The 12,907-nt window shown below is 36.7% G+C and overlaps 1 protein-coding gene across 11 annotated transcripts in view; it reads right to left on the bottom strand.

Annotated features, from left to right (window-relative positions):
* The window catches only part of FYCO1 (FYVE and coiled-coil domain autophagy adaptor 1), a 61,639-nt gene that overhangs the window by 25,243 nt on the left and 23,489 nt on the right, over positions 1–12,907 (bottom strand). For all 11 annotated transcript variants that reach the window (XM_026678495.2, XM_087946286.1, XM_087946282.1 and 8 more), the window contains 5 exons: positions 10,469–10,587; positions 6,018–6,185; positions 2,606–2,755; positions 789–994; positions 13–154 (listed from right to left, as the gene is read on the bottom strand). In XM_026678495.2, coding sequence (XP_026534280.1) covers positions 13–154; positions 789–994; positions 2,606–2,755; positions 6,018–6,185; positions 10,469–10,587 — 785 coding nt within the window. The remainder of the gene's footprint in view (positions 1–12; positions 155–788; positions 995–2,605; positions 2,756–6,017; positions 6,186–10,468; positions 10,588–12,907) is intronic.

The following is a 12,907-nucleotide window of genomic DNA, read 5'->3' as shown; positions in this document are numbered from 1 at the left end:
ATATTTACTCACAGATCAGGCACACCATGGTCCAGAGATTCTTCAGTTCGATTTTTGCTGTGAACAGAATCACCTTCCTCTATTCGACCTACTTCTTCTTCTGTTATTATATCAAACAGTGTATCATCTGTGGACTTAGTGGCCTCGTTTGTAACTATGCCAGAAGGAGAAGATATAAAAATATTATTTGTGTAGCAGGAAAACTTCATTTTGAGGAAATAATTGTAGGGTTGGGTTGCCAGAAAAGACATTAAACAAATTGCATTGATATTTTACCAATAGACATTTCTTATGTACTGTATTGCAAAAAGTAACGACTACATGCAGAATGACAGTCTCCAAGATTTGAAAAGTGGCTGTTTCTAATAGCGTACAGCACACATCCATTTCTGCCTAATCCACATAAACTTTCATAAAGGTAGATTCTGATTTTTGAGCTGAAGGAGAACCTATTGTATTGATAGATTTTGAGTGCTGCATATGTACTATTAAGGTTCTAATACCTAACTACCTGAACATGAAAAGCATGCATTTGAAAGAAAATCCAAAAGCTTAGGTGCTCTTTTGCACACATTTCCACCATAGTGAAAATACAGCATTGCACTATTGTAGGGAAAGAAAACAGATCATTCTAGCATGTCACCATCCCAGTTTCACAGGATAATTCAATTTCCTCATTAGGGTCTCCTAAATTAGGAAATATATCCTGCATTATTTAACAAACTGACCAAAACAATCTGAAGTTTTGTAAAGTCACAGTAAATTCTGAAAAATATATTGAAGCTCACCCAAAATTTTGTGGACCAGGGACAATGCTGAGGCTAGCAGACTTGATGATGAAGATGATTCTTCTGGTGTCAAGTTTAATTCAGAATCAATGGGATTGGCAGTTACTTTTTTTAAACAAGCTCGACAACAGCGTTCTTTCTTTCCAGTTTGCTTTGAAAAGGCATAATTGTTGCAGCAGTAATAGCAGAAAATACGTCCACACATTCTACAAAAAATGAAGTAAAAACATATATTTAAAATTAAGGTGTTAATGGGACACAATAAAATTGTATCTGAAAAAAATATTTTATTTTATTGTCAAATAATCACAGCAACCAGAAATTATTTTTAGCAGGTTCATCTTGATCCTGACACTTATTTTTTTCATTCTACACTTTTCAATACAGTTTGTTCTCAGTTAAAAGTGTAGAATGAAAAAAAAGATGATGAACCTGTTAAAAATAATTTCTGGTTGCTGTGATTATTTGACAATGAAATAAAACATTTTTTTCAGATATAATTTTAATATTTCTAATGATTTCAAGGAGATCTGGTTTTGAACTTTCTCTTCAGTTCATCAATTATAAGATGACATCCTGCTACAAAAGTGATTTCCTAATAATACACTTACACATATGTTCATCAAAATCTGAACCAATTCATTTTTTGCCATAAAGGGCAAAAACTTTGCTGCTGAGTAAAACATGCTTATTGCCCTTCTCTCTTTACTCCTGCCTTCCTTCTCATACCTATAGACTATTGCTTTATATATAGTTTCCTAAACCATAACAATACAATATAATGTTCTAGGAATATAGGACCTGAAAGTTTGTATTAGAAACCTACGAAGTTTTAAAAACAGTCAATGTTGTGATTTAATAACTGAATAGGATGATTGAGAATTCTGTTTACAGAAATACATACAGATTAACTACCCATAGCAAGATCTGTTACAACTCTCTGCAAAAATATTGCTGCAATGGTTGTAAGTGTGAAAAATGGTCATAAGTTACCTTTTTCAGTATTATTGTTAACTTCAAACTGTTGAAGAACTGAAACTGTTGATGAATGATTGTAAGTTGAGGACTCACTGTATGATCAAATATTGAATTCAAAGTAAAGCAACATTATTAAAGATTCTAGAGTATACAAATAAATGAATTTCTTCCTACAGGCTTTTATTTGTATTTGATGAAACACAACTTAGTAATACCTTAAGAAAATAATAGTAATAATTTATTTTGGTCTGAATCACTAAAACTTTGTGAGAGTTTCACACTAGAGATGGTGTTTATGGAAACTGCATTTCTGACTCTAAGTAAGCGATTTATTTATTTATTTATTTGATTTGTCAATCGCTTATAAGATAATAGGTATAAGTATAAACATAGTTATGAATACATGAAATGGATACATATAAGAAAAATAAAAAGAAATAATAGGACAGGGATGGTAGGCATGTTGGTGCGCTTATGCGTGCCCCTTTTTTGGTGCAAGTAACTCAGCACTTCGGACAAATTACTGTTTTACCCTAAGATTAATCCACAGAGAATATAGAGTCCTTCAATGGACTCTGTATTCAATGACACTGATTGAATACAGATTAAGTGAAGTGATAGAAAAAGTACTAGTTATTACGGCATAATTGAAGCCCCAATCATTTGTATGTAACATGACAATAACTAAATATCTTTTGGATAGTGTTACTATTTGAATAGTATTTTGGATGGAACTGGGGACAACCCCAAATTTGTGTATAATACACAACATAAAAATAAATTGTGCTGATTATTAAACATCAAGCTAATCATCACTGCTCATCACCTCAAATACTGACCTGCAATGATGTCGGTGATTCATCCAGCCAAATTCTTTTTGACATTCCAAGCAACTGGTGACTTCGGCATCACCAAGCCATCTTTGTTCTGCTGTGAGTTTCTGCTGGAATTCCAGAGCATCTGATTTCTGCCAAAGAGCATCCTTGTCCCTTTCAAAAGCACGTATGAAAAATAATTTGTCATTTGACAATTTGTGTTTTAAAATCTTAAATCTGGTCCCCTATAGGAGAAATTCACTTTATTAAGAATTGTCTGATAAATCTAAAGTTGCTTGGTGTCCTGAGAGGCTACTTTGATTTTTTTAAATTTCCTATAGTATATAAAAAGTTTTAGAAAGTAGCTATATGTGTTGATCATGGCTGGTTTTAAAAACATATGCAAGTTTGTATCTGGTTAATTCTTCGATGGGACTACCAGGAAATATGAAGGTAATTGTCTAGCCTGTGGGAAAAAGGGGAAAACTATTTCCATATCGCCACCAAAGCAAACTTTATGGGCAATCCATGAACTCACCAAAAGTCCAGCTTGAATTGAGGGAGACTTTACTTTTTAGCACATAAGAAATGTAAAAATAAAGTGTACACACACACACATATTCATATCAATAAACAAAAACAGAATTCTGGTTCATTAGAGAACAAGGAAACTCAATGGTACCCATTTCTCATTAATTCTTCCTTGTTTCTTCCTTTAGCAGAAACAGATAATAAACTATGATTCTGTGATAAACATTATGTGTGAATTAGGACCCACATTTTGAGGCTCTTTCAACATGTTTCAATCATTAGCCAATTTATATCTTAGGAGTATAATGACCCAAAGTTCCCACATGAACATATTACGTTAAACCAATAACAGAACCCTTCTGGTTTGTTTAGCCAAATTTCTTACATAATGCCATAAACTGATCATCTGTTACAATCCAAAAAGTTTTGGCTGCAGTTATTGCAATTAAAAATGGTACAATCAGTTATGAAATCTAAGGGAGTACTTTTTCCCAATGATGCATTGCACACTGGATGACTCTGCTTTCAAACTGAATACAATCAGCACCATTTTGTGGTGATTTGTTCATTCAGATTCCTTTTACATATCAATAGGCTATACATTAGGCTCCGATAATAATAAATGGCAAATATTCAAAATTATTGAAAGGGCAAATATTTTTTGCAGAATTTCACATAGAAGAACATAGCCTAAGGAAGAATAAATTTACAAAAACGAACCAGATAAAAAGGCTACCGAACACCCAAGGAAGGTAATTTGTTACAAGCATATAGACAGAAAGCATTTGGGTAAATAAACATTATTAGAGAAGAAGCACTTTTTTCTCTGCAACTTTAAATGTCAAGCTATCATCCACAAACCACAGGATTTAACAAATAGTCAAACATACAATGAAAAAAATTAGTTAACAGTGCAGAGTGTGATGCCACAGCCAGATAGAGGTTATATTGCTTCCAAACAATTACACATGCAAAAGAAAAAGATACTGAATACTCCTGAGTCTGCAAATAAATTCTTCCATTTTAGATTTAAAACAGACTATATTTGCAGATTAAACAATATTAATTTTTTCTCATCAGTATTAACTTCTTTTCATCATTAAAGAACAAGTGAGCAAGTGTATCTGGGCTGAAATGTTATCTGACCCACACCACAATCTTTTCCTGTGTTGAACATGTGATGCAATCAGACTTTGTAGTCAGTGCAAAGGTTTAAATATGTATTGCCTTATCAATATAACAATAAAATGGAAATGTTATTGGTATCATATATAAAAATGATGGGCTGGATAAAAGAAATGGATTCCCTATGCCTGTGATAGTGAACCTTTGGCACACGTGCTGGAAGTGGCTACTACCAATTTAGTGACCTTATCAAAGAATGAAATAAGATTGGTTTGGCATGATCTGTTTTTAACAAACCCGTGCTAGCTACTACTGTGTTTCTCTGAAAATAAGACCACATCTTATTTTCTTTGGGGCCTCAAATCATGCAATCAGGCTTATTTTGGGGGAGTGCCTTTTTTTCATGTACAGGATGCTCATTTCTTCTGCTTGCTTGTGGCAATGCAGAAAGCCGTGCAGTGCTCCAATGGCATTGCCACGAGGTGGGGGTGGAGCTCCCATGTGTCCCCCACCAGCTTACCTCAGAGTCCCCACAGCCAGGCCATGCACACCACAATAACTGCCTCACCTCGCGACCATGGCAGCAACACACCACTTGGCCTCTTGCTCTGTTGTAGCTGCAAGCAGAAGAAGTGGGCCAGTGGCCCTTGGGCTCCTGCTGTATATGCCTGCTGGTGCTGCGCCGCAAAGCAGGTGTTAGGATGTGGATGTCCTGGCTGCAAGGATCCTGAGGTAAGTATGTGCGGCAGCTCTACCCCCCGCCTGCAGCACCGCAAGCAACCAAATGAAATGGGCAGGCGGGCGGCTGCACAGGCTCTTAAGTAGGGCTTATTTTGGAGTAGGGCTGATATTAGGCACAGATGTAAAACATGCTAGGTCTTATTTTTGGGATAGGTCTTATTTTCGAGAAAATGATAGTTATAACTTTATTTGCTTCTAGTTGTTTGCAGATGTTTTTTATTATCTTTTCCAGTATCTTCCCAGGTATTGATGTTAGGCTGATTGATCTGTAGTTTCCTGGGTCTTTCCCTCTCACCTTCTTAAAGTTGGGAACCACATCAGCCTTTTACAATCCTCAGGTACTTTCTTGATGCTCCAGGATATGGTACAATGGTTCTGAGATAACATCTGCCAGCTCCTTCAGAACTCTGGGATGTAATCTGTCAGGTTCTGGTGATTTATATTTGCCAAGGTCATAGGTATTTTAACATTTTCTTGCTTATTTTAATTTTTATTTCTAGTTTGTCTTTTACAGTAGGTTTTTTGGTACGTTGGGCTATAATTTCTTTTTGTGTGAAAACTGATGCAAAGAACAAATTAAACAGGTCTATTTTCTCCCTTCTGCATGTTACTTCCTTGCCATCTTCTTTCCTTAGGTGACCTACTGTGTCCTAACTTTTTTCTTGTTATTAATTTGTTGAAAGAAACTTTTTAAAAATTATCTTTGATTTTTTTATCCCTGTCAGCTCATTCTATTCTAAGGACTGGAAGCAAACTCCATTCCTGAATGATAACATACTTCCTGGATAAAGGAGGAAGAAATACTGTTTCTTCTAGAATTCCAAACGGAAAAAAGCATAATTAGTGCTGCAGAGAAGAACACAATATATTTAGAATATATTAAATTGAAGATTGTAGATTTTAAGATAACTTTGTGTGGCACTGCCAACCATGAATTTTTTAATACAGAATTCTTTAAATTCTGTAGCAATAATTTAGAAGTGAAAAAAAACAGATTTTCTACTTGATAGTGAGGATACCCAAAAATACATCTACCAACCTGAGAAGTTCAATTAATTTTTCTTCCAGGAACTGCTTTGTTCTAGTTAGATCATCCAGTTCAACCAGTAACTTGGCCTCATTGTTTTCTCGCTCTGATTTCATGTTGTTCAATTTACCACAGTAGTCTTGAATTTGTTCATTTGTTCTGCTGACTTCGGTCTGGGCTCTGTTCAAAAACATATTCTGTTTTCTTTAACTGCTTTTATTATTATCCAGATTACAATTAACAGAAATAATACTGCTAATCTTCACAAAGTACTTAATATGATAATGATTCTATCACTTCTTTATGTTCAAGATAACATAAAGATGTACAGATAAGACTCTTTCAAAAAAAAGTTATCGAACTGTCAACATAGATTTTTTTTTAAAAAATCAGATATTGTGAAACAGCAATCATCCTTAAACTTTACCATATATTTAGAACGCTCATAGAGATCAGAATGCAGATCAAAATTGAATATTTGTAATTGATAATAGATTCCAATCTGAAGAACATAGTTAACCACACCCACTTAAGAGCAATTTGACCTATCCTGGCTGTCGCAACTATACACATAGTCCTCAAGTTACATTTGTAATGGAGCCTGCCAATTATATTCGTAACCTGAGGATTCGTAGGAGTAAATTGATCACAATCACTCCCTGCTTTCACTCACTCATTCACTAATCAAAGGCATGGGTCGTTAACTGCACATGAGATATCTCAGGGTAGGAAAGGCCATGGGGGGCTTAGTGATGCAACAGGCCACCTGCTTAAGACCACCCAAGGTATCCTTGACCCACTGAAATACCTCATGCTTCCCACAATTGCTCCCCACCGTCCTGCCACACCAGGTCACTTACCTTGCAAAGATCTAGCAAGCTGTCTCCTCTCCAGCCTCTCTGCTGCATGAGACCACAACACTCAGAAGCTTCCAATCTCGGCCCACAAAGGGTTTGGAAGCCAATGAAATCTGTTGCCTAAAAGTGTGCCATTAGCTTCCAAACACTTCAGCAAGCTTTTGTAAAAAGCTTTTGCCAGCACGAATGGAATTTGGGAGAGACACGCCAATCCCTCTCAAGCTCGCTCTTGCAGTAAAAGGGTTGCCAAATCCAGCAGCGAGACTGTTTCCTTGTAGGTTTCAGCAGTCCTTTGCAAAAAGTTGTTGCCAGTATGAATGGAGCTTCAGGGGGATGTTGCCCACTCCTCACAAACTCGGCTTGTATTAACAAAGGCACAGGGTACCGAAGCCTACAGGGACACAATCTCCCTGTAGGCTTCAGCAAAGAAAAAGCAAATAGAGGGAAAGCCTGAAGGACTGAAGCCTTTCCTCTGTTTGCAAAGCCTTTTGCCACAAATCTCATTGTGATGACCTGTGGTCTCTCAAAATAACCCAAAGCCCAAAACATACATTAAAGTCCGGTAAGGCCTTCAACTTAACTTCACTGTTTTATTAGGCACAGTTTAAAGTCACAAAAGTAAATAATGAGGCAAAAAGAAAACCAAAACAAACTGCATTGACGAGAATTCTGAAGCAAGCCAAGATAACTAATCATAAACTCCAGGAAAATAACCGAGGAGAGTCCATGGGAAGAACGCCAGCAAAGATAAACCTCTTTCAAAGTAAACACTAAATTGACTCCAGTAATTCTAACTGCGTAGTTACAAACATATATACATAGCTCCCAGCTGCAAGCCACAAAGAGGATCACGGTAATCTTCTCTTGAGTAGACCTTGCTTTTCCCTGATCCTCTCCTCCCTGTGTGACCTAGGATGGATAGCAGATGGGCCTGGATCCTCCTCTGACTGCTCAGCTGGCCTCTGCCCTTCCCCAGCCTCCTCCACCACCTCTGAAGCCACACTCCCACTCCCTGTTGGCTGTTCCTCCTCTTCCTCGGAGTCAGTGGAGACCGGGGCATGACACTTATCCAGGCCTCAATTCACAGAGAACATAGGCCTAAAGTAGTGCAAGATCATGCGAGGTCAGTAAAATGAGTACGTTAGGCCTCTGTTCTTTGAAAATGCACCGAAGGCCTGAAGTAAGGAAGCAGGCAAAGAAACCATAGCAGAGAGGAGATCTTCATAAAGTAATTGAGTCTCCAAGACCTGGCCGGGGGAGGGGGAATAGGCAGGGTGAATATTGCAGCACTTCTGCCATTATTCGTGTGAATGATGGTTGTGGTGGTGCAACATTCGTAACTTCAGGACTGGGTAGTAAGTACTTAGAAGGGCTAGGTCATAGCTTCAAATGGTTGCTAAGTGAACTGTCATAACTTGGAGATTATGTGTATTGAATTACCACTTACAAAGTTTTTTAGGAAATATTAGAAGGAAATTCTCAGAGTTGATTTCCAACATATTTGAAACAAATTTGTAGTGGGTAAACAATATTTGAAAATCTCTTATCCTTAAGAAGAACAAGAGGTTTTCAGGCACAGCTCTAAGGCTTCAGAAAATTCTCTTTTGTTCTGCACAAAAGATGTAACGGCTGTAACAAGACAACTCTTCTGTACAAGATAATGCAAAGATTGATTTTAAGTTGGGGAGAGCACAAAGTTATCACTTGAAAGCATACTTAAGTTTGTTAGCCCTGATTTTGTCTCCCTTCTTATCCTGTTAAACAGAAATTCATTTCTGCCACTGTGTCTTGGCTTGCTTGCATGCTTATTTATTTTATTCAGAACCATATTTATAAAGCTGCCCATCTCACCAAAACCGAGTCTTAATATAATTCTTGTGATAGTCATGTATAGCCTATAAGTTTTGATAAACTATTTATCTAATCTAGAAATGTATTGTATGAATACATTGTATTCACATATAAATTGTGTTATTGGTTCATTTATAATTTTTTTCTTATGGTGAGGTTATTTTTGTGTTTCTTTTTATAATTTCATGTTAATTTTATTTATGTGCATTCTAATAAATATCTATTAGAAACTTCTAAAGAAAGAGCAGAGTAAATATTTGCAAACATAAAAATAATTAATATATGTAGTCTTCAACTTACAACTATTCATTTAGTGACTGTCCAAAGTTACAACAGCACTGAAAAAAGTGATTTATGAACCTTTTTTATACTTACAACCATTGCATGATCAAAATTCAGATGCTTGGAGAAGTCAGCTTCACTTTATAACCATATTATTACTTTAACAACTGCAGTGATTCACTTAGCAACTGGGGCAAGAAAGGTAATACAATGGAGTAAAACTCATTTAACACCTGTTAAGTGTCCTGTTCCCTTGCTTAGCAAGATAAATTTTGGACTCAACCATGGTTGTATGTTGTACAATTGTACAACCTGTACAATTGTACAGTACAATCAAGGGAAACACATTATGGGCCCTCAGTGGTTTTTATTACATCTGACTCTTGAAATGTTGAGAATATTATGAACTAAGAGGCTGCCTCCTGCAATTAATGGGAGAATGCAAGATCAACATTCAATCAATCAGTGTTTTGCCTTCCTTTCACATTTTCAGTTCGTTATGTGCACTGATTGATAATTCTTCCATTACTGAATGGAGAGGAATTGCTTTTAAACTCTAGAGGCAAAATTATCTGGTTATCTTTTTTAAAAACGATGAAGCAATAGCTTCTCTGCAAAATGCAACAGTAGCTGATCCTCTATTGTGAAAGAAAAGTTGTGTTGATTCAAGGAGTTAAAAGTTATTTCCATCAAGCAAAAACAGCTGCCCATATACTTTTCACAATAAATTTAGCATAAGCAATTCACAAAGTATGATTTGAAATGTATCACAGCTGCAAATAAATCAGATCTGCTGACAAACACAAAATATGGATGTCTGGAAGTGCAAAGACCAAGAGGAGAGTATCTTCAATATTATTGTCTTCCTTAATGCAAATGATGGGGACAGTGAAGAAGAGCAAAATAATTTCTTCCAGTCACTTGGCAATCATTGGCACCACTGCTCATCATAAAGGAGCAATGAAAACAATAGAAGGAATTATTTTAATCACTGAACTATAGTTAGTCCTTGACTTATAACCACAATTGAGCTCAACATTTTTGTTGTGAGACATTTGTTAAGTGAATTTTGCCCTATTTTATGACCTTTCTTGCTACATTTGTTAAGTGAATCATAACAGTTGATAGGTTAGTAACCCAGCTGTTATGTGAATCTGGCTTCCCCATTGATTTTGCTTGTCAAAAGTTTGCAAAAGATGATCACATGGCCTTGGGCCCCAGCAATGGTCTTGAGTATGAACCCTTTGCCAAGCATCTGAATTTCCATCACATGATCATGGGGATGTTACAAAGGTTGTAACTGTGAAAAATGGTCATGTCACTTTTTTCAGTGTGTTGTAATTTTGAACAATCAGTAAATGAACTGTCATAAATCAAGGATTCCCTATATGATCAAATATTTATAAAATCCTACACACACACACACACACACACACACACAAAAGACTGAAATAATTTCGATTAAGTTCTAACCTTTTAAGATCTTCTTTAAGTTCTGCAATTTCTTCATCTTTTTTTTGTTGGGTTGCTTTGTACTCAGTCACTTCATCCATGGAAAGGTTCAGTTTTGCACACAGGTCTCTTTTCACAGCCTAGCAGCATGATATTTTAATTGCATCAAAATAGAGCAGTATTTAATCTCCTACTTAGAATAAAAATAATAATAAAGCAGACAATTTTGTTTCCATGTGATCATGGTGTTAAGGGATTATAGAAAATACTGTCCAAGTAGATGTTCAGAGAGGAACAATTTGATGACATATTAAGTTGATAATCTATGCAACATTTTCCATCAAAATGGGTAGCCATGCCACTTTATCAAAAAGTATCTGACCACTCAACCCAATATAGCTCAATGAACAAAAGCTGTTAAAGGGATAAGGATAACACTGCCATACATTAAAAACATTTCAGAAATCGCCAAGACTATTATAACCACATAAACCAACTAATGCCCTCCAAAGCATCCTAAGTAAACCAAAGCATCCAAGAGTCCCGTAAAGAAAAACAAGAGTCATCTGCAACATACACTTTTGCAGCACATGTAGGACAAACGGGTAGAAGATTAGCTGAATACATCCATGAACTAGCAGTGAGAAAATACGAATGAAAATTCCTTAATTTCAAAACAGAACACATGGATAAATGCAAAGTTTCAACAGGGAAAACTATCAGTATCTTAGACCAAGAAGCCTGGAAGCCTGACACTCAGACAAATCAGCTATCAACAGGCACATAGAGATAAACAACATGATTGTACATGGCATTCAAATGAGACGATCAAAAAGTAAAAAAGAAACAAAAAGACCAACTATCAAGAAGTAAACCATACTCCACCAACTCAGGCAAACAGTCTAATTAAGGAATCACCAACATCCATTCCCATCAACAAATAGGGCAATTCCCTTGTATATAAAAAGAATGCAAACCCTATTCTCTTCTAGCAACTGATGATTTTGTTTGGTAATGAAATAGCTGCAAGAATACAAGCAATCTCTGAGAGCATCAAGAACTCCATAGTTCAACTCTGAGCTATAAATATTATCTTCAATACTGTATCATATGCTTAATATTTTATGGTATGAAGAGTTGGTTAATTTTTATTAATGCTGTATGCTACCCAGAGTCACATTGTGTATGTTGGGCATTTCAAATTATATACCAAATGTATTATTCTATAGAAGACAATAGATTTAACAGCCATGGGATATAGCAAAAAAGGTTACTGTTACAATCCTCGCTTATCTTTTACTATATGATAGATGTCCTTCTGGAAGTTACACAGCTATTGTTGGAGAAAGAAAGCAAACTCTGCCAAATAATGGCGGAGTTTACTCTCCTTTGCTCGGCATCCATAGACCACATGGCTGCATCCAGGAAGCGACTGCCATTTTCAGAATGGCCGCAATGAACTGTAGCTGTTTTAAAATGGCACTTGCCAGTTGTGGACGTAAGTGTGTAGCTTGAGTGCGGTGAAGGAGACATGCCTAGTTTCACCTAGCTGACTGTGTGGCTTAAAAGCAGGGGCTTTGTGCAACCTTCTCCTTCCCCAATGCTTCTTGTTCACAAGCCATACAATCAGTTAAATGGCACAATTGCAAATGTGCCGCATTGGGGAAGAAAACTAAGCTACTCCATCCATAGGCAAACCTAAGGCTGCATTGCTAGCCAGCACCCCTTGACCACTCCAAAAATGTCTACTTCTGGGTCTGGGCCACATGGCCTAGGGATAGAGCAGTTAACTCTTCTTTCCCAATGCAATCCACAGAGCTTCATAACAAGATCTATAATAAAAGGAAATGAATGATTGGTGATGTGGGGATGGGGAGAAGCATATGAAAGGAAGACTGAATGCCTGTGGGTCCCAGTGGGGTGGGTGGGATGGAAGAAAGTAGAGGGGAGGGGCATGCTGTAGTGGGTCTGCAGTTGGTCATAAGTAGTATTCAGCAGGTTCTGACCAGTTCTGGAGAACCAGTAGTGGAAATTTTGAGTTCAGAGAACCGGCAAATACCACCTCTGACTGGAGATTTTACAGTATCCTTCCCCTGCCATGCCCACCAAGCCACGTCCACAGAACCAGTAGTAAAAAACTTTGAATCCAACCATTGGTCATAAGTGTGAATGACTCCGGAGGTCTAACTTTGAAACCAAGATATAAGTAGTTTTTGGAGGATCTGTTGTAATTTGAGATGATTGCTAAATGAACACTACCTCTACTTGTTTACTTTCTGCCTATGAATTGGCTCTGTATTAACATACTGTAATAGTAAGACTGACCAATATTGTTCTGTATGGACGAGGCTTAATGCTGTTTAGAAACAGGCATTTTTACATGTGTTTTAACATGTATTTTAGAGGAATTTTCTTTGTGCCATATTATGCATATTATTTACATCTACTTACAATACTATA

Source organism: Notechis scutatus, chromosome Z, assembly GCF_049901735.1.
Source record: "Notechis scutatus isolate UNSWTSFEM ecotype Mainland chromosome Z, rNotScu1.2, whole genome shotgun sequence".
In the NCBI taxonomy this organism is placed as follows: Eukaryota; Metazoa; Chordata; class Lepidosauria; order Squamata; family Elapidae; genus Notechis; species Notechis scutatus.
Note: the sequence above shows the minus strand (reverse complement) of the source record. Positions and strands in the feature narration are given on the sequence as shown.